The sequence below is a fragment of the Tamandua tetradactyla genome, chromosome 10 (genome assembly GCF_023851605.1).
Source record: "Tamandua tetradactyla isolate mTamTet1 chromosome 10, mTamTet1.pri, whole genome shotgun sequence".
NCBI lineage: Eukaryota > Metazoa > Chordata > Mammalia > Pilosa > Myrmecophagidae > Tamandua > Tamandua tetradactyla.
In genome coordinates this window covers 32147024-32169932 of record NC_135336.1, presented here as the reverse complement: position 1 = coordinate 32169932, position 22909 = coordinate 32147024, and the positions used below count along the sequence as shown (strand labels likewise).

At 40.8% G+C, this 22909-nt stretch overlaps 1 protein-coding gene and 1 non-coding gene across 48 annotated transcripts in view; both read right to left on the bottom strand.

Moving 5' to 3' along the window:
• Positions 1–22909, bottom strand: part of ZBTB20 (zinc finger and BTB domain containing 20) — an 893822-nt gene that overhangs the window by 31876 nt on the left and 839037 nt on the right. For all 47 annotated transcript variants that reach the window (XM_077118274.1, XM_077118288.1, XM_077118272.1 and 44 more), the window contains one exon: positions 3162–4766. In XM_077118274.1, coding sequence (XP_076974389.1) covers positions 3162–4766 — 1605 coding nt within the window. The remainder of the gene's footprint in view (positions 1–3161; positions 4767–22909) is intronic.
• On the bottom strand, positions 11454–11560 carry LOC143649043 (U6 spliceosomal RNA). Its single transcript, XR_013158921.1, has one exon. It is a non-coding gene; the product is annotated as a U6 spliceosomal RNA (small nuclear RNA).

Sequence of the window (22909 nt, the reverse complement as noted above, 5' to 3'; positions counted from 1 at the left end):
GTAGACCAATTGTTCTTAAACTTTGTAAGGTTATGGACCCCTTCAGTTGGAGACAAGTCTCAACAGACAGATTGTTCCTCCAAACTGACACTGCCAAATAATTTTGGGGTGAAAGAGTGTTGCTTCTTTTAAAGAAGGAGCTCAAGTATATATAATTAATTCTTTCCAGATGTGAACAAATTATATACACCAATACAAGAACCTTTATATTTATTGAGGACCTTCAGAGTTTACTAGAGATGTGAAGACCACACTTTGAAACAAATCAACTGTGTAAAATAACTTTACCTTTACTTGTAGCTTTTACATCTTTGCTGTTTAAATATGCAAACCCACTGCTGGATTTCTTGTGATCAAAATTAGTTATTTGATTTAACCACAGAATATTGCACTGGAGAAATGTGTATGTACACCAAACAGACAATTTTTTGTAGTACCCAGAAATTTTTATGTTGTAAATTTAGAGGTTTCTTTCAATATGTGATCTAATGGAGTGTGTGAATTTGATATCCTATAGGTCTACAGGAAGACGTGTACTAAATGGGAGAGTCAGATATGTTTATGCATCCAAAACCAGCAAAGTAAACTTTGTCTAAGTAGATCCTTATACAAAAGTTTTCTTGTTTACCTCCCAATCTTTAATAAAACAGCTATTCAAAGGAGGAGAACATAAATTACCACATAAATACAAATATCACTACTTGATCAATTTGCCCAATGATGATACCCATATGACGTGGAAAATTTCCCTAGAGCAATACCCAGGTTATTAGGGTATTCACCCTTACCCCAAATAAACATAGTGACTCACCACTACCTAATGTTCTTCCTAAATTCAGTAGTGAATCCATATGGTTATTTGGAGGTATGAAAACTGTCATTTTTAAGATGAACTGATTCATATAAAGGCACAAATGATGACTAACATAATGTCCTGATTTAAGGTGAATTGCAAAGAAGGCAAATTCACATTATGTAATGTTCTGCCTATTTCAGTTGCTTACTTCTATGTCAGATACTTTGTCTCAGTGTATATTGCTCTTTTTCTCTTCTACTTATCAATTTAAACTTACCTGCTTTCTTCCCTATCCCCTAGCTTCCTGCTAACTGATTTGAGGAACAAGACTGCTTTGAGAAACTAATTTCTTTCCATATATCATTATTCAAGTTTGTAGTCTTTCCCAGGCAATTCATTTGTCATTTAACTGGGGTATTCTGGAAGCAGAAGTTTACCAAAAGAGTAATTCTCACAATAGGAATTTAAAATTATCATTGGGGGCAGGTATTTTTAGGTATAAGAGAATTTATACGAACTCCCACCACATAGGTGGTCACTTAAATGAAGGAGACTTTTGGAGTTCCCACCTTCTATATTTGTCCCATTATGGAGCTAGGAAAGAGGACTGGATAGGTCAGGAGACCCTAGTTTAGACTTATAGAATCCAGGGATGAAACACCACCATGCCCAACGACTCACATGAAGAACGACTCCCCTTGGCAACATCCCTACCAAATGAACATCTAGTTTCTCCCTGGATATTTCTAATTACCAGGAACTCACTCCTTTTGAAGGCAGCCTATCCATCTTAGAACAACTCTGACTACTAGCAAACTTTTTCTTGTAGTGACTTGAAGGAATTGCTATATGGCTTCCAACCATTGGTCTAATTCTACCTTTTAGAGCCAAACAGAACAAACCTAATGTCTCTTTCTCCCTCCCATCTTAACGATTAATGATTATACTAGCTACAGTTTATAGATCGCCTATTATGGACCAAGAGTGTCACATATATTAATCCATTTAGTTCTCAAATCAGCACTATAAGGAAACGGACCACTATCACTCCCATTTTGCAGACAAAGAAACTGAAATATAGAAAGATGATTAATTTTCTAAAGTTGAAAAAGTTTGCTAGTGGTTAAGCCCAAATCCAACCCAAGCACTCTGGCTCCAGAGCTGAGACTCTTAACCACTACATTAAACTGCCTCTCAAACTCAAATACTAGACTATGGCTTCTATAATGCTCTGAGTCTTTTCTTCTGCAGGTTACCTTCAACCATGTCTCATACGTCATGCCTTCATGCCCCTCCACTATCCTATTTATGCTCCTCTGGATGTGTCACAGTTAGTCTATAATCCCTTTAAAATATTGTACCAGAACAGACTATGGTCTATAGAAATGGAAAATAGAGAATCATCACTAGAGAAAAGAGTAAACTGTAAATTATCACCCCTCCTCATTTCAGGGACCATGAATGCAGCTGAAATTTACATCAGCTTTTTGGTGACCACTTCATGATGCTGGTCCACCCAGAACTGATTACAGATTAAAAACTCTCATCCCTGTTACAACTTCAGTCTAAAAAATGAGTTAACTAGGATACATGATCTCCAAGGACTTTTCTAAGTTCTAAATACCTAGAATCAAAGAATGAATTTCAAAACCCAATGTATTTAAGGTATACTGTGCATGCAAATTCTTTATAGGCTTTCCCATTTGACTTTTCTTGGGAATTGAATCATTCCACCATAAAGTTATTAGGTTCAAGTCCTAACCCCCGTCCTGAGGGTATGAGCCCATTTGTAAATAGGAGCTTAGAAGACACTGTTAATTAAGGTGTGGCAAAATTTAAGGAGGGCGGGCCTTGATCCAATAGGGCTAAAGTACTTATAAAACAAAAGAAATTGAGCTTGGAAGTAGAAGCCAGAGGAGAGAAAGATCGTCACACAATGGAGGCTGGGATGCATCTACAAACCAAGGAACCCCAAGGATTGCTGGCAAGGCAGCACCAAAGTTCTACACTCTGGGGGAAAGCATGGTCTGGTGATACCTTGGTGTTGGACTTCCAGTCTACAAAACTGTGAGACAATTCATTCCTGTTATTTAAGCCAAGTTGTTTTGTTGTAATTGTCATAACAGCCCTGGCAAACTACAATGGACCTTCTCTATAATGGGTTTCCGTGACATTGCCTTTTGGTGGCAGAGTGCTTTGTTCCTCTGATGGGGGCATAGGCGGGACTGGATAGAAGATGACTGATGATGGGTTCTCCTTAAAAATCTGAAAGATGACTCCAAACCTCCCTGCTACTTGCTGTCCTACCTCTCCTTTCCCTTAGCCCCCTTCAGCCCCAGCCGCCAACCCTCCAACACACACTCACCTGTGTGTACAAACATGTGCTTGACGTAGTTCTGTTTGGCGGTGAAAGTCTTGTTGCAGAGAGTGCACTCATAAGGCTTTTTTTCGCCCTGCCCACTGGCTGTGCTGTGGCCTGCGGATGGGGCCAGGGGCTGTGGCGCTGGCAGCTGTGCAGTAAAGGTGGACAGGCCCGGCTGAGACACTGTCACAAACTGGGTCTGCTGGCCTGCCAGGGGCTGTGGCAAGCTGAAGAGAAAAGGCTTGGGGCCGCTGCCTGCAGGCTGGGTAGTGAAGAGGGCTGGCAGGTAGGTGTTGCCTGCTGTGCCAATGACCTGTGTGTTGCTGGTCAAGGTCAGAGGCATCCTCAGGTTGCTGGTGAGGGTTTCTGTCTGGCGTAAGTAGAGCTGGGTACTTGGCAATGGCTGCCCAATGGATGTGCTGACCGAAGGCTGCTGCAGGACGCTCTTGTCCGAGCTGTTGCTGACGGTGATGACCGTGTTGTCCATCTCCACCTCGTTGCTTCTCTCAGGGGAGGAGGCGCTTGTCTCAAGCTGGTGTGAGGGCGGCCCACCCTCAGCAGGGGCTTCTGCGGCCTGCTCGGGTTGGGCCGGCTCGGTCTGGCCCTCCCGCGCCACCGCGGGCCCGAATTGCTGCTCCACTGAGTCCGGCTCAGTGCCTATGGAGGAGCTGACGCCCGAGTCAAAGCTCTCTCCCTTGGGCTCACTCTCGGTGCCTTCGGCCTGATCCGTGTCTTCCGTGCACTCTTCGGATTCGTTGCGCTCCAGGATCTGCACCCTCTGCTGCCCATAGTAGTCGTAATCGTCCTCCATCTCCTGCTTGATGTGGATGTTGCCCACCAGGGTTTGGATGCGCACAGGTCGGGGCTGCTTGCGGCAGTGCGTGGTCTCAGGGGTGGTGGACAGGTAGCGCTCCATCTGCTGTGAGCGCTCGTGGATGCGTGTGATCCAGCTGGGGTCTTCCATGTGGTGGTCACGGGGCAGGCCGAGCGCCGTCTCGTGGTGGCTGACCACAGCACCGCTGTAGAAGGAGCGCTCGCCGCTGCCGTTCTGCATGGAGCACGCGTAGAGAGCCGAATAGATCCTGTCCACGCTGTGCTGCGGATGGCTCTGCAGGTAGCCTGACTCGGTGTCGCTGCTCTGTCCTGAAGTACCTGACTCAGGAGTGCCCCGCGGCGTGTCCTGGCCTGAGTCCTGGATCCCCGGGAACACATCGCCCACGTTCTGCGACACGATGCGCGTGCACTCGTCGATGACTGTTTTGATTTGCAGGATGCTGGCGGCCGTGAGGATCTGCAGGGCTTCAGACTGCGAGACGCGCAGCACGCCGCTGTACATGAAGTCAATGAGCTTTTGCACCGACTGCACCGACACCACCGACGGGATCTCGATGTCGCTGTAGCCCAGCAGCAGCTTGTCTTGGAAGAAGGGGCTGCCGGCGGCTAGCACGCAGCGGTGCGCGCGCAGCATGCTCCCGTGGATGCGCACCGTCACGTCACAGAAGTGGCCACGGTTGCGCTGCTCGTTGAGGGTCTCGAGCACGGAATTGCTGAAGTTGTGAAGGTTGATGCTGTGAATGCGCTCGGTCATCCCCTTGCAACTGATGTCACCTGCAAGACAGACAGACAAACGGCATATGTCAGAGTTGGCTGGCTCGGTCTCAGCTGGCTGATGCTCATTCCTCCCAGAAGCACCCTCCTTGCAGACAAAAGCAGGACTTCTTGGAGAAATTGACAGGGTCTGCACAGGAGTTAATGCTGGCAGGACCACATCAAAGTGAAACAAGATCTTGAATTTTACTGGGCCTTAGCACCTCTTTTTTCTATTTTATTAATAGAAATCCTATCCCAGAGCTTCAGCCAGGGGTATTGGTTGAAGTAAAGTGGCCGAATAATCATTTGGGTCAATTGCCTGCTATTCCTACAAGTTCTACAAAGAAGAACTGAAAGTCAAATGGAAGAATTGTTCTTATGAGACTCTCTACCTCCACTTTAGACATGCCTAAGCACAGTTCCTTTGGGAAAGCTTACAGTTTCCCCAATTTATGGAAATTCCTTATTTTATTCACAGACAGCAACAGTATTCAAAAAGAAAATTAATTCCTTTCCTATTAATTCATATGGCACATTACCAAAACTCACACAGTGTGTGCAAAAATTTGGAAAATTCAATCCAAATTGAGTCGTCCACCAAAGCTGCCACCATGTTTTTCAGAAGGATGGCCTACAGAATGCAATTTGCTAAATAAAGGGATGCCCCCCCCCCCCCCCCCCCCCCCCCCCCCCCGCTCCCGCCCCAGCTTTCTCTATTTACACATTCTTGCAACTCTTAAAACCTGTTTGAGCACTTTCTAGGGTGGCTCTGGGTGAAATGAAGGTTTTTCTGATTTTCTGGGGCTTAATGAAGGATTGCTAAAAAAGGCAGAGATGAATCATGCATTGACCCTGGAGACTGGGGCATACTAGGGATCATATTATCATTCGAACCGAGCACTTTTGAGAGTGAAAGAGAGTACTGTTAATAATTAGGCCAGGACAGCAGGTTAAACCAGGTCTGGGATATATGATCACTCTAGTTAATAACCACACTGTATTCACTTGCTAGAGGAGAGTGTTGAACAGCTCCTAGTGTGAGCAGCCTGGGGTTTGGAAAGCATGAGTCCACCACCCTGGGGTTCTGAGAGGGTGGGAATGCTGCTTTTGGAGGCACAAGCCACAGATTACACTCAAGCCTTGAAATCTAATAGAATCTTCCCTGTTGGGTTTTAGACTTGCTTGAAACCCATGACTCCATTTTGCTTTCCAAATTCTCATTGTAGAGTGGAAATGTCTATCCCATGTTTGTCTACCATCGTATTTTGGAGATAGAAATAACTTGTTCTCTAGCTTTCACAGGTCCATCATGGAGAGGAATTTTGCCCTAGGATGGGTCACACCCATAACTGGTTTAGATGAGATTTTGGACTTAGAGTTGTTATTGAAATAACTTAAGGCTTTTGGGATGTTGGGATGGAGTGGATGTATTTTGCATGTGGGAGGGACACAGCTTTTTGGGAGCCAAAAGGAATTGTTATGGAGTGAATTATGCCACCGAAAAAGGCATATTCAGGTCCTAACCCCCAGTCCTGTGGGTGTGAATTTATTTGTAAATAGGATTTTTGAAGATACGAGTTAAAATGAGGCCAAACTGGATTTGGGTGGACCTGATCCAATGTAATTAGTGGCCTTATAAGGGGAGGAAATTTGGACACAGAAAGAGTGACATAGATAGAGAGAGAGAGACAGCCACTTATTGGAGGCTGAGACTGAGTTATGCCACCACAAGCCAAGGAATGCCATGTGTTGCCCACCAGAAGTTAGGGGAGAAACATGGAATGGATTCTCCCCTTTGAGAGGAAACATGGTCCCTGTAACACCTTGATTTTGGACTTCTAACCTCCAGAACCGTAAGTCAATAAATTTCTGTTGTTTAAGCCTACTAGTCTGTGGGACTTCGACAGCAGCCTTGGCTAACTAAAATAGTTGGTAACATTTGGGTCACAGACGGAGAAGGACAATAGGTGGCTTTAACACTAGATCTTAGTTCTTTCCTATTTTTCTTGCCTCTTAGCTCTAAAGAATCTCCCTCTTTACCCCATTCTTCTAGGCATTCCTTATTTCTCACCTTCATAACTCCCAAGTGATCAACCTGGGAGAGGCCAAGTACATGGGCTTCCAAAACCAGGTAGCCTAAGTACTGACTGTTGACCTGTGTCCCAGATCCCTATGCCCTATGAGAAGCAAACTCAGAGGTAATAGCTTGTAGACAAGAAGAATGCCCACAAGTTCTGTTCTCCTCTGCCTTAGCTCAAGATAGAAGAACTGCTAAGGGAAGTTTGAGCTCAACTAGCTTTCCTTCTCAGTCTCCTCCGACAGAGCTCAGTCAGTGTGACCACACCCTTTTATATACTCATTCACTTCCCTTGTTCCCATTCTTACACATAGTCAGCCTTACATATTTCTACTTAACTTCATTGATGCCTACAGGTTCTATGTTCACTTTTAGTGATGAGACAATTCGTACTAATTGGTGTAAGAGAATTCCTTCTTGTTCAAGCCTCTATCAAGTCTGTCATGTGCCTAAAATTTTGCATTAGGCTGTGGCTTATGCAAAACAAATTCTCTTTGCCAGATTGAAGAATCATGGTGAGTCCCTATGACTGTGCCAATACAAAATATGGTCCCAGAGGAAGGCACCAATAACCTAGGAAGGGATGTTCAGGAAATCTGTCGGAAGATGAAATTCCAAATTCTCACTGAGTTACCCACGCATGTGTGCCATAATGATAATAACACGTTCTATATTTTGCATATTATTTCATTTAATTATCACAACAATCCTATGGGATAGGTAGTATTATTATCCCCATTTAACAGATGAGGACACTGAAGCCAGAGACATGAAGAAACTTGTCCAAGGCCACACAGGCAATACATGCTAGAGCTGGCATTTGAACCTGGGCTGTCTGGCTCTAGGGTCCACACTCTTCACTGCTTCACTATATCACATGCTTTGCCTCTAAATGAGGTCTGATCCTTAGTTATCCATAGGTCTTCTGTGAAGCTGTGTGCAAAGGTTTGTCCAGTACACCCTCCTATACCCATAACTTAACATGACTTTCATGTTTCTAAGCCTTGAGATTTCAATATAGTTCCAATTATCTGAACTAAAGGGCTCTTTTTTTTCCTTAAGTTTATAGATGGAATGATGCAAGAGATAAAACAACTTTTCCTGGCATTAAAGGGTAGAGTTTTTTATATACAATTTTACTATTACCGTAGCCTCTTTCATTTAAGTAAAATGGTAAGCAGGAAAAATGGTGGTACCTGTGATAAAATCACCATTCCTGAGTAAAAAGTATTACTTTATTTCTGATGGATTAATTAAAATTTTTTTCCACATAGGTGAAAACAGTCTTTGAGCACACCTTTGTTTACAGCACCAACCATAATGCTACCTCTAGAAATGCCACATATGACAAAGATTTGTTTTCTTTCAGAAAATTCTGAGATGCTGTATCATAATTATCATAAAAATATGTATGTAGTGAGATATATAAATATATCTATACATACTGTAAATAAAAAATGCACATGTAACAGCTCATTTACTTCTAGCAATAAACATTTAGGATCTTAGAACAGTTATCATTATTTGAAATTAGAGGAAATTGAGGCTCAAAATGTCTAAATGTCATGCCCAAAGTTGTACACAGCTAGTGAATGCAGGTCAGAACTAGAATCCATATCTCTTCATGGTCTTTTTACAGCATAACCCTGGATCTGTTAGGAATCTGAATTTGGATTGCCCAAAGATCTAGGACCTTCATAATTCTCAAGACATAGAAGAAAAAAACAAAGAAACTGAAAGTACTGATGAAACCTGCTTTAGAAATGGGAAATGTTCATCAGCAGAAGCTGTGTTTATATCCCGAATAGTCACAGACAACACATAACCTCATGAGAAAAAGTCAAACTGCTGGATGGCAGATTTAGTCTATCAAAACAATCATGTTAACTTATAAAGATCGATCACAGACAAAAATTATTTGCTAAATAGTCTGAGTTATGATTACTTCAGTAATGTTGTCCCTACTATTAAAAACCACAGAGGTAAACTCAAACCTGCACACATATACAGCCTGGCAGGCCTACTTGCATTTTTATAGACACAAATTAAAAATGTCCCTGGTGACTGTGGCCCCACACTGAAGGGGGCAACCTTGAAAGGAGGAATCATTTTTGCTGATATGTTTACAGATGTGATGGGGAACCGGACTCTCCATTTAGGCAAGCCTCGTGCCTAGAGCACACAATGCAGAAGCAATTCCTTTCCCAGGCTTTCTTTTCTTTTTAACACTAATACAGTGGGAAAAAGTTTCTGCCACAGCAAGGCAAGGTTCGGGCTTTTGTGAAACATGTCCTTTTTCATCCATTGGGCATTAATGTATAGGAATAAATCTGAAATACTCTACTGTAGAAGATTTTTTCCCCTTTGAAAACAAATCTTGATTAGATGGTTATTCAAGGACTGTATAGGAAAGAATGGTGTGAAAATGCTAACTCCATTCTCTCCTAGATTGGCACTGAATAGGCATTTGGCCTATTCAAAAAAAAAAAAAAGAAAAGAAACCACCTCCCAATTCTTCTAAACCACACAACTTTACATAGATTATGTGTATTTGCGGCTCCTGCACTCCCACCCCTCCAAAAAAAAAAAAAAAAAGAACCAAAAAAATCCCACAGTTGTATGAACAGAAAACTTATGGCAAAATGAAAACCTGATAGAAAATAGTTCTGCATATGTTTCAAAATAATAATTTACCTGCTTTTCCCCAGAGAAAAAAATTCAGAGTCAGCCTGTGATGGCATTTACTAGAACAAGCTAGGAATTCTGCTGTTGAAAGTGATGCTGTATTCTAAGTGAGCAGATTCTACGAGAGAGACTGCAATATGGATGGGGCTGAAGCAGGGTTGAGTACTGAAGAGAAAATCTGCTTGTGGTGAAATAGGTGATAGAGGGTCTGCCGGGACTCTTTGTTTTGTAGGAACTCTGCTCCTGTCAGTTCCTTAAGCTGTGGGGGTCCAGGGATAGGGTTTAGCATGAGAATAAAATGCTGTCATGCACAAGGGAAAAGGAATAAGAAAGGAAACAGCAGGCAATACAATCTCTTTTAATTAGGTGTGAAATCCAGTCCTTTCTTAGTCAGGAGAGCAAAGGGATATATAAAATGAGACTAGTGCAAGGGTGAGATGCTGTAGAGACAGAGATGGAAATTTGAAGTCTCTGTGACTTGGGAGGAAATAGCAGCCCTCAAATTAAAACCAATATGAATTTCAGTCAAATCAACTGGTCTGAGTCAAAAGGCCAGGGAGAAAAACCCTAGAACTTTCAATCTAGAGCACCAGCCTCTGATGAGGTAAGTGGGTCAGCTCTTGAAATAGGCTGCAACCCAGCCTCATACCCCATACTCTTTTCCACACTGGGCCACGATGCATTTAGCACGTTGAGGTTGACGTTTCATATATCAGGTGATTAATGATGATATTAAGCTTGGTGGTTACACTAGAAAAAGGCCAGTCCACTCTGGAGAAAGCAGGGATGCATGTGGTAACTGGGGCCCCTTATTCTCCAAATTCACATCTGTTATCCCTCCAGGGCAAGACCTCAATTATTCCTACTCAATCTACACATTAGGATGGGCCTTGCTGAATTCCTGGATTGTAGGAGGCAGAGATTACTTGCTCACAGGATCCATTTATGCAGAGCAGATGGCCCCTAGGTGCCTGACTGGTCTTTCTCACTCATGGCATCTTCCCAATCTTTATAGGGCAGCTGGGGGCACTGGAGCATGGGGACATCACCTATTCAAGTGGGAGGTGACAGGCAGAATAAGACCTCTCCCTCCTCCCTTGGCTCCATACGCCCCGCATGTCCCAGCTGTCATTGCCTCTATAGGGGGACCTTGGGAGGGTCATCAGCCTAGGGTAAGGAGAATTGCCCTGTTGATTTCTCCATTCCTCAGAGAAAAGGGAAATGGTTTGAGCTATCTCCCAACGAGGGTTCTTTACCTTCCAGATTGTCTAAACCCAATGCACAGGAGCCACCAGGAATTTCATCATATTTTTCAGCTACTGATAACAGAACCCTTTTCATAAAACTTAAATCAGTAGTTCTTAGAAATCTGATTTTCAAAGACATTTTTCAGAAACACATTAGCTATGAAAGTTGGGGACTGCTTTAAGTACTTTTCTAGCCACTGCTTATTAATTTTGCTGGGCAAAGATACTGAAATTACTAGTTTGTTTAAAGTGTTTCAAACACTATTATATCAATGATCTTAATATTGTGGTTGGACATGTCTTTGTTATTTCTTGAGTTTCAGTCATTCGTGAAACATTTTTAGAGCACACTTTAAGTTTATAAGTGGCTTTTAGGGGGTGTGTTAGAGTTCTCCAGAGAAATAGAATGTGTATACATATAGTTTTAGACATGTTGAAGTAAGCCACTATTTACCAAAATTTGGCTTGAATCAGATTTTTATCAGAGTGAATGGATCTGCTTTGGCAACACAGAACCACAGAAGAGTGAGGAAGCACCCTTGCACTTTTTTTAGACTGTAAGATAATTAATAATGTGATATAAACTGAATAAAAATTAAATAGAAACTCAACATACACTTCTAATCCAGCCAACATAATGGAGTTCACCTTACCTACAGGTGGACTCAAAAGTTCTGCAGTACTTTTTTTTTTTTTTTTAATATGGAATGCTTCATGAATTTGTGTGTCATCCTTGCACAGGGGCCATGCTAATCTTCTCTGTATTGTTCCAATTTTAGTATATGTGCTGCCGAAGCAAGCACTCTGCAGTACTTTTAACAGGCAGCCTGTCTACCTCCCTCTCTTCTTGCCTCCTTCTCTTGCTTCCTTCCTTGTTTCCTTGTTTTCAGCTGTCTTACCATTAAGTTTTACGAAGCTTAAAGTATGAGGAGCAAGGGGAGAAATTGTGAACTAGCAACACCTTTGCCCCATAATCCTCAGGCACATTCCAACCGGATTTTATTCTGGCTCTGACCTCTTTTTCCTCTCTTCACTCTATCAAAAACCTAAAAGCTCTAAACTTTGTCTGAACACTGGGAATAGACTTTATTAGTGCAGAAGAACTAATTCCAGGGAAGCACTTTCTCTGGGCCCTAGTGTTACCGGACAAAGGTGATTCTTTTGCCCAATGTGCTTAAATGACCAATTCCAGAAACACCAGGTTTTCAAAGAGAGAAAAAGCTTATTACTGGGCGCACAGTAAGAGATCTGATGGCCTCGTGGCCCAAAAATCTGTCTCCCCCAACTGCAGTGATTTTGGTAGTTTTATAGAATTAAAAGATGGGCAGGTTTTAGGGTAATGAGCACAGTGCACCAGATGATGTAATTAGAGGTGATCTAATTATTGAGCATGCACGGACTGATTACATGGTTAGTCACAGAATTTATATAAGAAAATGGTGACCTTAATATGATGATGGGTGTGATTCTGAGTATTATAATAAGGTATAGGTGACTTGTAGGTTAAAGTCTAAGCTACTGTGCATCCCAGGTAGGCCTATTTTGGTTAGATCTAGTCTTGATTATCAAGATAACTTTGGACTTGGGGTGGGTTAGTTCTGGGCTGACCCAAGACCCTTCATTAATAAACATTAGGGGCTGTCTTTAGTGAATACAAGACTCTAGAGTTGAAAACCTGGGTAAATCGGTACAAATGAAGGTTAGTCACAAGATTTTTACAATCACAGGGGCACAAGATAAAGTCCATACAATCATTATCAGAGGTCAGGGCAGCTGGATGACAATGTAGAAATTTCAGGTATTTCCCTCTGTCTACTCCAATATATCAGAAAGCAGAAAGGAATATCTATATAATGATTCAGTAATCAAAATCATCCCTTAAATCCTTATTTCTTGGTTATAGTAGAGACTCCCTAGTTTCTGCCACTCACCCCAGAACTTTGGTTTGCCTGGTTCCAAGCTGAATCTGCTGTTATCTCTCAGAAGGGACTAATAAATACCTATGTCTAAAGTTGCAAATACAATTCAGTTACGGACGAAAGCACTTCTTGGTACTTAATGAATGTTTCACCGTTTCATTAGTGAAACATTCACTGAGAATACCTCTGTGTAAAGACATATAAGGACACAGACAATCAGAAATCTACATCAATAGAAGAGATTCATCCATAAGGACCTTTGATACTTGAAATGTATATTATTCAGTCAACTTGCCCCAGACCTCAGTGCTCAGGAAAAGCTGCATTCTCTTATCTTTTTGGTCCCTGTGAATCTTATAACTAATCACGTTTCCCTCCTGGCTCTGTTTACTAGGTTGCTCGAAATAAAAATTTAGGCCAAATTCTAGCAATTATGAAGAACCCCATGGTATGCTTTTCTAGGTAAAATTTGCCCCCAGCCTTATTCTATTGCCAATTCTTTATTTTACCTCTACTCTGATTTCTTTCCTAAAATTGTACAAAAATATACTTTCCTATATATTAATATGTCAAGTACTCTTTTCAGGCAACTTCAATAACTTTAGTTATGAGGTAAAGGTATACTTGAGCAATTAATCAAGAAGTAATTGAGCATCAACTTTTGGAACCAATTCTAAGTAAGTTAAAACTTTAGTTTGGGGCATTATCAAGCTATATGCTTTATGAATTTCCATACTTAGAACATATGATTACAGTGGAATAAAACATCGAAAGTTCAAATACCTCCTTTACTCCTTATAATGCAGCTTGGGAAAGCTGAATTTTAGCTCTGTGAACAAAGGCATTGGATAGCTGTAGTTCCAAACAACATTCTGAAAGACACCTGTACCCTCACTCCAAGGTTTAGATGAAATGGCTTTTTCCTGGGGAGGGAGAACCTACTGGGACTAAGGAGAAAAGTCAATGAAGTTTGAGGTTGATGTCTTTAAAATCCTCTTATATTGTAAACCTTTTGAAATACCTTTTTAGGAGTTTGATTTATTTTTCTCTCTAACGCTCTTTCCTTACAAATTTAGCTGCTGCCCTATTGTAACCTTTTCCTTTGTTCATGAAATCTGGGGAACAAAAAAACAGAGATGCTGCATCCGTGGGTGGGATACAAAAATGAACAAAAGGATCTACTTAAATTCACAAAGTTATGCAGTTTGAACTTAGCGTTGGATGAGGCTTAAAAAAAAAGGATCTATATATTTAAATGCATAGTTAGTAAAGGTCCTTTATTTTGCTTGAGAAAGAAGTATAAGTTTAAAAGGTGATTGTACAAAAACTAGCATCTTACTTAGTAATCTGTTCTTTTTTTTTTGCATGAGCAGGCATGTAATCTGTCCTTTTGATCTTGACATCATATATACTTATTTTACAGGAAAAAACAAAATTTTAATTTTAGTGAGTTTAAAGATCCAGTATAACTTCCAGGATTGGTATTCCTTTGGAAAGTATCATCAACTGATGATGAAGTATAGGTAAGTAAGAAATTAATTTTTTGACTTTGGGAAAACTTTTATCTGAACTTCAATGAGTGAGAAAACAGAATCCCACAGTCACTTTACAAAAGCTTTCTCAGATAATCACAGAGCTTCCCAATTTACAGAACTTCTTTTAGTCTTCTAAAACTGCTTTTGAAGCAGGTCTTCAAATTCATGCTCAAATGTTCTCTTTGGTTGGGTCTTCCTGGAAAATATAAGTTGCCTCCAATGTGACAACTGGTTTTCAAGTGTAGCTCTCTGTTTGTTGGCGGGAGGGGACTGTAATATTTATCTATGGGAGATGTGTCCTTGAGCTGTGATAAATTGTTTCATTTAGGAGTGAAGGCCTTCTACTGCAAAGCAACAAGGAAAAGGAATGGGAAAAGGTAAATATGTTTTTTCTGGATGACTGCTTAAGATGCAAGCACAGAGGTGATTTGATGTGGACCAGTTTAAGAGAGTATCTGAAACTACATCTCATCTACGCCCCCAGGGTGATCCATTATAGATCAGGCACAGGATTTCCTTAAGAAAGAATGAGGTGTTAGTCCTTTGGTTCATGCTGAGATGAGAAAAATCCTAAATAACTGCTGTCAGATAGAACTCAAAACCCTGGGAGTCACTGGTAAATATGTGAAGTTGAAGGCAAACTTCATAATATTCTACTGAGGAATAAGGTGTTTTACTCTTACTATATTCTTTAGATATTACAGGAAAAAAGACTTAGAAGTCAGAGCGTACACTTTAAGAGATTTTACAGCTATAGCTAACATTCTCACTAATCTTACTTTAGTTTGATTTGATCTGATCTGATTTTCTCTTTTTTTCCCCCAAACTCTCTGTGCTAATTTTAGAGTTTGGTCATTTTGCCATCCTTGCACATGTTGCAGTCATTCTCAGTTCTCTTCTTTTGCTGATTTTGTCCTGAGTTCTGAAATTATTTGTGCTTTTTTCTGCTCATCAAATTGTATGTACCCTTCAAGAATCCTAATCAAAGTTCTTCCTTCTCTCTGAAGCTTTTGTCGATGATTAGAGTCCATCTTGAGTTATCCCTTTTCATAATTCCGACTGGTGAGATAATAAACTGAGACATTCACTTCTGGTTTGTTTCCACTGAATTAGAGAAGGTTTGAGCTGGTTGCTTGCTCTCGTCTCCAGTGGGGACAACGGCCTGGGAAGCTTCTGGAGCCTAGACCTGCAAGGGCACTGTCTTGAAAGTGACAGTGATGCTCTGGGGACTGGGTGCACAGTCAATGGGGAGGATAACTGTGAAGGGCTTCTCTGAATCCAGCTAAACAGCAGTGCCTGGCAGCCAGAAGAGGCTCACAGGCCTCTTAGTGGGGTGGACAAGCAATGTCAGGGACGGAGACAAGCGCCAACTGAGGAGGACCCTTCCTTAGATTTTACGTCTTGTACAGCTCTAGGGAGGGGAAGGGGGGCCCTAAATTTGACTGAATTGCTTGCTAACTTGGTAATAACTCAGATTTAAATGGACTTAGAAAAATAAGTGTTTCTTGCACCCAAATGCTAAAGAATAAATTTGAACTTGCTGCACATGTACCACATGATTGAGTCCTTAATAGTACAGTATATTATCATTCCTTTTCTTTCTTTCTTTTTACAGATTTATGCCTATTTTATGTTTATAAGAAGACTCCAAGCTCCCTGGAGGCTAATACCTTGCCTTGTTATAACTCCATAACCACAACTACGTATTGTAGTATACAGATATAGGTATGGGTGTGTGGATGTGCATACACACACATAATTAGATCTCTCATGCTATTAAGCACATTTCTTTACATTAAGTAGATCCTATGTCAGAACTTATATGGTTACTGCTCCACTGTACTCTGCAAACATGCTGACAACAGGTGGGGACCTTAGGGTGCAGCTTTTCTCTGAAGCGTGTCTTCCCAGCCCCTGAAGTTCTATGTAGTGCAATTCTTCCTGCCCTTTATTACCCTATCCCCCTCTCATCACCAACACAGTTAAGTTTTGGTACCAATTTAAGATCTGAGACAATGAGTGTTTCACTTACGATTTTGGACAAATGCCATACTATTATCCCCACTTCCCTGATTCAATCCCCCCCTGGAGACTGCTCACCGGATCCTTCCATCAGCTGAGAACTTGGTGGAATTCAAAGCTGAGCCATCGCTTGTAACCCAAAGCGAGAAGAGATGATCAATCTGTGATATTATAAAAATGACCAAGCCAAACTCCCACCACTCTTACCTCTATTAGGGAAGCGAAACTGCTTTGGTAACAGGTGTTACGGAGCTCGCTATCAGTCAGCTTTGATCATGGGTATTTATACTCATGCTCACAGCATCAGGGATTGTTTAGCATCTCTTCCCTTGGTGGCCACTGGGTGTCCTCATTTACAAAGTAAATATGCAGGATTTGTGTAGGTCACCAGAGAAAATAAGACAATAGTTTTCTCCTTGGCTTTTCACATACTGAGTATAAATTTATTGCTGAACTCACAACCAGGTTAGGTATTAGTGCCGTTTAAAAACCTTGAGGCCAAACTGTTGAAGTTTATAACGAAAGTAACTTCTGCAGGGCCCAGACAAGCATTTAAAAGGCTGTTTCCTCAACAGAGGGGACTGTGATGAAGCTATTAGAATGAGCCCTTACTCATTTGAAAATTGGCATGGGATTTTGACTATCTGCCGAGAGAGCCAGCAGTGAGGAGCAGAGAAGGTCTTAATTTATTCTTGAAAGAAAAGAGAACACCAAATATCTCCATGGGATATTTGTTAGATTCTGTTTTTATCTCAACTTTTCTGAAAACCAATTAAAAATAATAATGAGAAAGATAAAATATGTCCTTTGCCTAGGAAACCCGAAATAATGTGAAAAAGAGTACAATGAGCTGGGTCAGTAGACTGATTATCAACCATTTCATAGTTAAAGACAAAGTAATTCCTTTGTGGGCCAGTTATCATAGCTGTAAAATGAAGGTGCTCATGCTTCACAGGGATGTTGTGGAGACAAATAAAATAGATTATGGGGACCCGTAGGGTTCCTAGGAAGGGAAATCGTACGAGGGATATATTTGGGGCGCAACTAATACTCTAATTGTGGATGAGTCACAATTGTGTGACTTGTCCTTGGTTGCAGGCAGGAGTCAAGGCCAGAGCTCACATAGTTAACAAATATTGACTGACTGGATGCTCCAGCACCCCGAGTGTGATGCACTCACTGCTCTCAAGACGAGCCCTGCTTTGAAAGGCCTCATGGTAGAAGAGAGGTGCTTGCACTTTGGAACCCTGTGGTGCCTGCTGCCCCATTCCATGCTCTCAAAAGTGATTTTCTGCATGCAGAGGGTTGTCAGTGCTGTTACATTTATTCTCCTAATTACAGCTCTGATGAGATTATTCTCTTGCATGGCAAAAAGGATATTTACTTCCCCACCTTATACAACTTTCAAACTTGAGGTACAGAAACTATCGAATATAAAACAATACTTGTCTTCAAGTACTGTACTTTGCCTTCAAAAGTACAGCTAATTTTACTTCAATCATTATTGTTTTTATTTATGATTATGTTTAGTAATGTATATCCTCAGCTTATTATTCTCTGGCATGATATTTCAGGATATAAATTATAAATATGATTCTTGTGCCTGACCAACAATTTATAACCAGGAAAACAAGGAAACTCTGTGTTATGGACTGACTTTCAGAGATGTTCTGCAGTCTTACTGACTTTGCTTACCAGTCTTTTCTGTTTGTAGGGGGCCACCCACCCACGCCACTAGGAAAGCAGTCTGTAACTCTTAATTAACTGTTTAAAGCCGCATCAATGCATAATAGCCAGGTCACTTTTACCCTGAGATTCGACTGAAGGATCACAATGCACTCAGAGTTAATGGAGAACTCTGACCCTTCATTTCTTCATTTCTTAGACAGACCCTTATATTCCTGGGATTTACAGCGTTTTCCAACTCTTTAATGAGTATATTCATTTTTGAACTGCTATAACGCTGAAGACATGTGTCTGCAGAGCCCTCATGCTTATACTTTACCCTTAAGCTTTTTCTCCTTTCAGTTTCCCCAGTCGGCTCCTTTAATTTCACTTTTAGAACTTCTTAAGGTTCCGTGGCTGACCAGCACACAGCGTGGCCCTTATCTGATATGCCGGCGCCTGTGGTGGTCTAAGACACACTGGTGTTTTGTTGAAGTACAGAACTAATATTCTGAAACCTAAACTCCAACACAAAAGAGATCATTAGCTCATTTTAAGTGTCTCTTTTCTTGCCTCCTGGTCTCCTCCTACCCACCCCAATACTTCCTTAGTCCTTTGCGCTGGCAGCAGATGGCAACCATATTCCAAAGCTGAGTATACACAAAATCGTGCCATGGGGAACAGAGTGGCTTCAAAGTTAGCTTTCTATTCAAGTGGGATGGCAGAGACTTCTGGAGGAGTGAACTCATCTCTCATTCATTTAATCCTCTATTCATTCAGCCAGGAATTTGTTTTCTTCCACATCCTTCTACTGTCCAGCCAGTTGAGGGGGGGGTGGGCATGAGGCAACTCTCTTGAGGGCCCCTCTAGCAGGAGGGCCCTGAGATTCTATGCCAAGCTCTTGTTTCCCTGGGACAGCTCTGCACATTGCTGATCAAATCATGCCATTCCCGTGAGAGGAGCTGGGGAGCATTGTGTGTGTGGGGGGGTGGATTTTTCTCAAGAACTGTCTCCTTGCTAGATTGAAAGTCACACGCTGTATTCCCAAGACAGAGATTATAGCTGGAAAGATGGGTGAACAAGGAGGAGGGGGTGGGGTTGCAGAAAACTGAGCAGGATGTTACAATGATGGAGGTGGGAGTGGGAAAACCTTTTCTTTTTGTTGTTTCAAGGTTTGCTGGAGCTTTCACCTAATCATCTGTTTAAGCATCTTGAAAATAAGTATCTATTTCCATGATATCTCTCAAAAAACAGGCACCAGATTATACTACAAAGTTGACCTTAACCCTGCCATATTGCTACTAGAATCAAAATATGTATCAATCTACATTCAAAGAAAGCTAGTCTGTTTTCCCAGCGAGAAAACCAGAGGGTATCTGTGATGTATTTTGTTATGTAGGTTATACTTAAGGAAAAAAATCAGGCAAAAAAAGAAATCAGTACCTACACGTCTACAAAAGGTGAAATGCTCACAGATACACGAGACCCTTACACTTGCTCAATTCTCTGTGCTTTTTTCTTTCATTCAACAAACATTTGCTGAGTACCCACTATTGCTAAGTACATTTCTGGATGCTCAGGATCCAGCAGTGAACAAGATAGACAGGATTTCTGGCCTCATGGAATTTCTTCCTCCTGGCCAAAATAAGCATTTAATAATTTAGCTGTTAGAATGTCATTTGAGGAACAGGAATAATTCATCTTACCTAGTATTTCTTCTGAATTTCTTTCAAACATAGTTCTTGAAGGTCCAGACTTCTTTAACCCAGTTGTCCTGTCTTAAAACTCTCTATTGTTATATTCATTCCCTTCTTGGCTACAATGCTGACAGTTCAGATTGCAACTGCTACCATTTTTGTGTGTATATGTGGGACTGTATCCCTGAGGATCATTACTTTGCAAGCTGCACATATATTTTCTCTGTAAATATTGTGCCATCTAATTTGCGTCTTTGGATTCTGCTGATTAGCCATCAACATGTGATTTAAGGAATACTGCATAGGAGATGAGGAAATCATGACTCAGTAAGTTAATATTTTAAAGCTCTGACTTGGGGTTTATGCAGACTTACAAACAATCTAGTTTAGCATTTGATCTACTACTATTACTAAAAGACTTATAGATCAAGTTCAATGCCTAGAATTCTTTATTCAGCAGCAAAAATGCACAGAAAAGATGCAAATGTCCAAAATGATCTCCATGCAATACCAAAAACAATGTAGGCACATTGGATAGGGGAGGCTCACTAGGTACAATAAAGCTTACTAGGTACAAAAAATGAGGCAATGGGTCTCATACATTTCTTAAGATTATGTTCTGCAAATGTCCCCAACCCCAGGTACTGAAAACTCCTTTAGAATGGAAGAACTATGCACAAGAGTCTACAATGTATTCTCTGGTAAGACAGCACACAAAGCCATTCCTAAGATTTGAAATACTCTTACTGATTAGGATGCATTTAAGGATAAAAACAAAGGAAAATACCTATAGGTTAACACTCAAAAACCTTCTCTATACTGAGAAGAACATGCTCAGAAAGGACTCTTAAAAGTTTCCTTACCTGTAAAATGGGGGTGTTTTGCATGAATAATATAAAATGATGTATCTACCACAGAGTGGATGGCTAGTATTAGTCCTCTCTTATTTTTTGAGCAAAAAAAGAAAAGAAAAAACCAAAAAAGACAAATAGAATAACACAAGCCAGAAGATAATGGGGAAGCTTCTGAGTCAACACAGGTTGAATCCAAGAAGGGACAATAAGAGGGCCACTGAATAAAGAGGATCACTCTTCCACACATGATCTACAGATGTAGGGCTTTTGAATCTCAGTCATTCTCAGGGACAATGATGGGCACCCACTACAACTAACACTTATGTTGCATCTATTTTAGTACTTTTTATTTAATAATTAAAGCATTAAACTATAGCTAATGCTAAAATTCACTGAGTGATGATGACTTATCAGGTGTTTTAGGGACTCTACATATAACATTCCATCTAATCTTATAACAACCCTATGAGTTAATGACATTCCCTTTATGTACGTGAGGAAATGGAAGCATAGGGAGGCTAAGTAAAGGCACATAAAATGCCTTCATAGGCTGAAGTTCCCCTTGACAAGAACAAATAATTAGACCATGAGATGAGAAAATATTTTCTGAAAAACACAGGGCCCAAATCTTAGTCCATTATTAACAAGTTCAAGAAGTGGCTTTAGAAGTCTGTTTTCATAGCTGCCCTGGCCATGTAGGCATATTGAAGGGGCCCAAAGAGCTTCAGGGGTCATCCTGCATCTGAATATTTATTCCAGACCTCTCCTTGCCTCTCAGTTTACTGGTGGGAGTCAGGTTGAAGGATGCAGATTCTGACTGGGATAGGTCCCAGAGAAGTGGCTCTTTGCTTCTTTTAGTTCTTGGATCACAATATGATGAAAGCTACAAACCCACGTCCTAGCACAACACACACAGGCATGCATTGCATGCATATGTACACATCTTCTCAGGAGGTTGGTAGACTGAGAAGGAGGTCCAGGCATGGTACTAGTGGAGTCCACAGTGTCCATGTCAAGATCTTCTGCTCTGGATGGGGGTGGGAATATCCCATCTGCCTAAAGCCATTAACCCAGGATTACTAGGCTACTTCAGGAGTCCCACAATCAAATTACTCCTCAGGGACCTTTATAATAGGAACCAAATAATAGGTTAGATTTCTGCAGATTATCTCCAAATGGGGGGGGGGGGGAACACACCCAGGCCTAGAGTATTTCCCTCAAGAGAGAATATGCTTACTCTTCCCAAGGGTTAATTTATAAGGGTTTCAAGTTGAGAATTTGCATGTATCTTTTCCATGAGACATGGAATTATGCTTATAGATCAAATTTGTATACATCCTTTTTCCATTATGTTCTTTAAGTCCAAGTATCCATTTGAGATAATAACTGATTATACGGGAAAGGAAATGACTACAGTAAGGAAATGGTTGACGAAGCTAGTTTAAGCTACCACTTCTGGAAATTATCCATGTAGTGTTCTACTAGCCACACCAAGCTTTCCTACAAATTCTGTATGCCCTGGTTTAATACTGTGTGAGATTTTGGCATAACACCCATAACATGATCCTAGCTAAAACTATTCAGGATGAGTGCGTAGGAGGAAATTGTTCCTCGGAATTGGAGAGGAAAGGAAAAACTCAAGGTTAATTTTGACATCAACTTTGAATTCATTCTGCCTTGTGAAATTATAAAGTCTCAAACATTCAAAATTCTTCCACGTGATTGTTTATATAATTTCTAGTAGTGATAAAATAATCTTTTCATTTGGTTTCACAGGTAAGTTAATAGCAGATTAAAGTAACATCTGATTTATCTGGTTCCAGATTATCACCCTGAAGTAGAAGTAATTGCAGATACTGGGTGTTCGGGTGACACAAGCCTTAGGACTATCTTTAATCATCAAAGAGAGCAATATATTCTAAATGTACAAATTTTAAAAGCACCACAAATAATGAACTTGAGGTTGTCTTATTTCAATGAAGGCGCACATGAGAACAATACACAGGCTTATTATTAGTAACTACAGGGCTATTTGAATTGGGCCTATCATGAAAGAAGTCCACGGACATGGTGTTTTAAAAAGGATTAGATCTGGAGATATCTTTTAAATGTTTAAAAAATTTTGGAAAATTTAAGTGCCCAAAGTATATGATACCTGTCTCCTGCTTAATGTTCAGGGATTACTGAGAATAAGTAACTGAGTGAATATTTGTGAAATCATCAGAACAGGACATGCAATAATGCTTGAAAAATATTAGTTAGAAGAAAGAGAAAGCAATGTTGGGAAGAAGTAGAAAAAGAACTAATATACTATAGTTACTGATTTGTTGGGTTTGGGAAGTGTCTACAAAATTCTTTTACATATAGTTATTATTTCAATTACCCTGTGGAATGGGAGATCTAATTCCCTCTTGCTTCCCTTACTTAACTGAGGTCTCCCTTAACATTGGTTTTGGGACT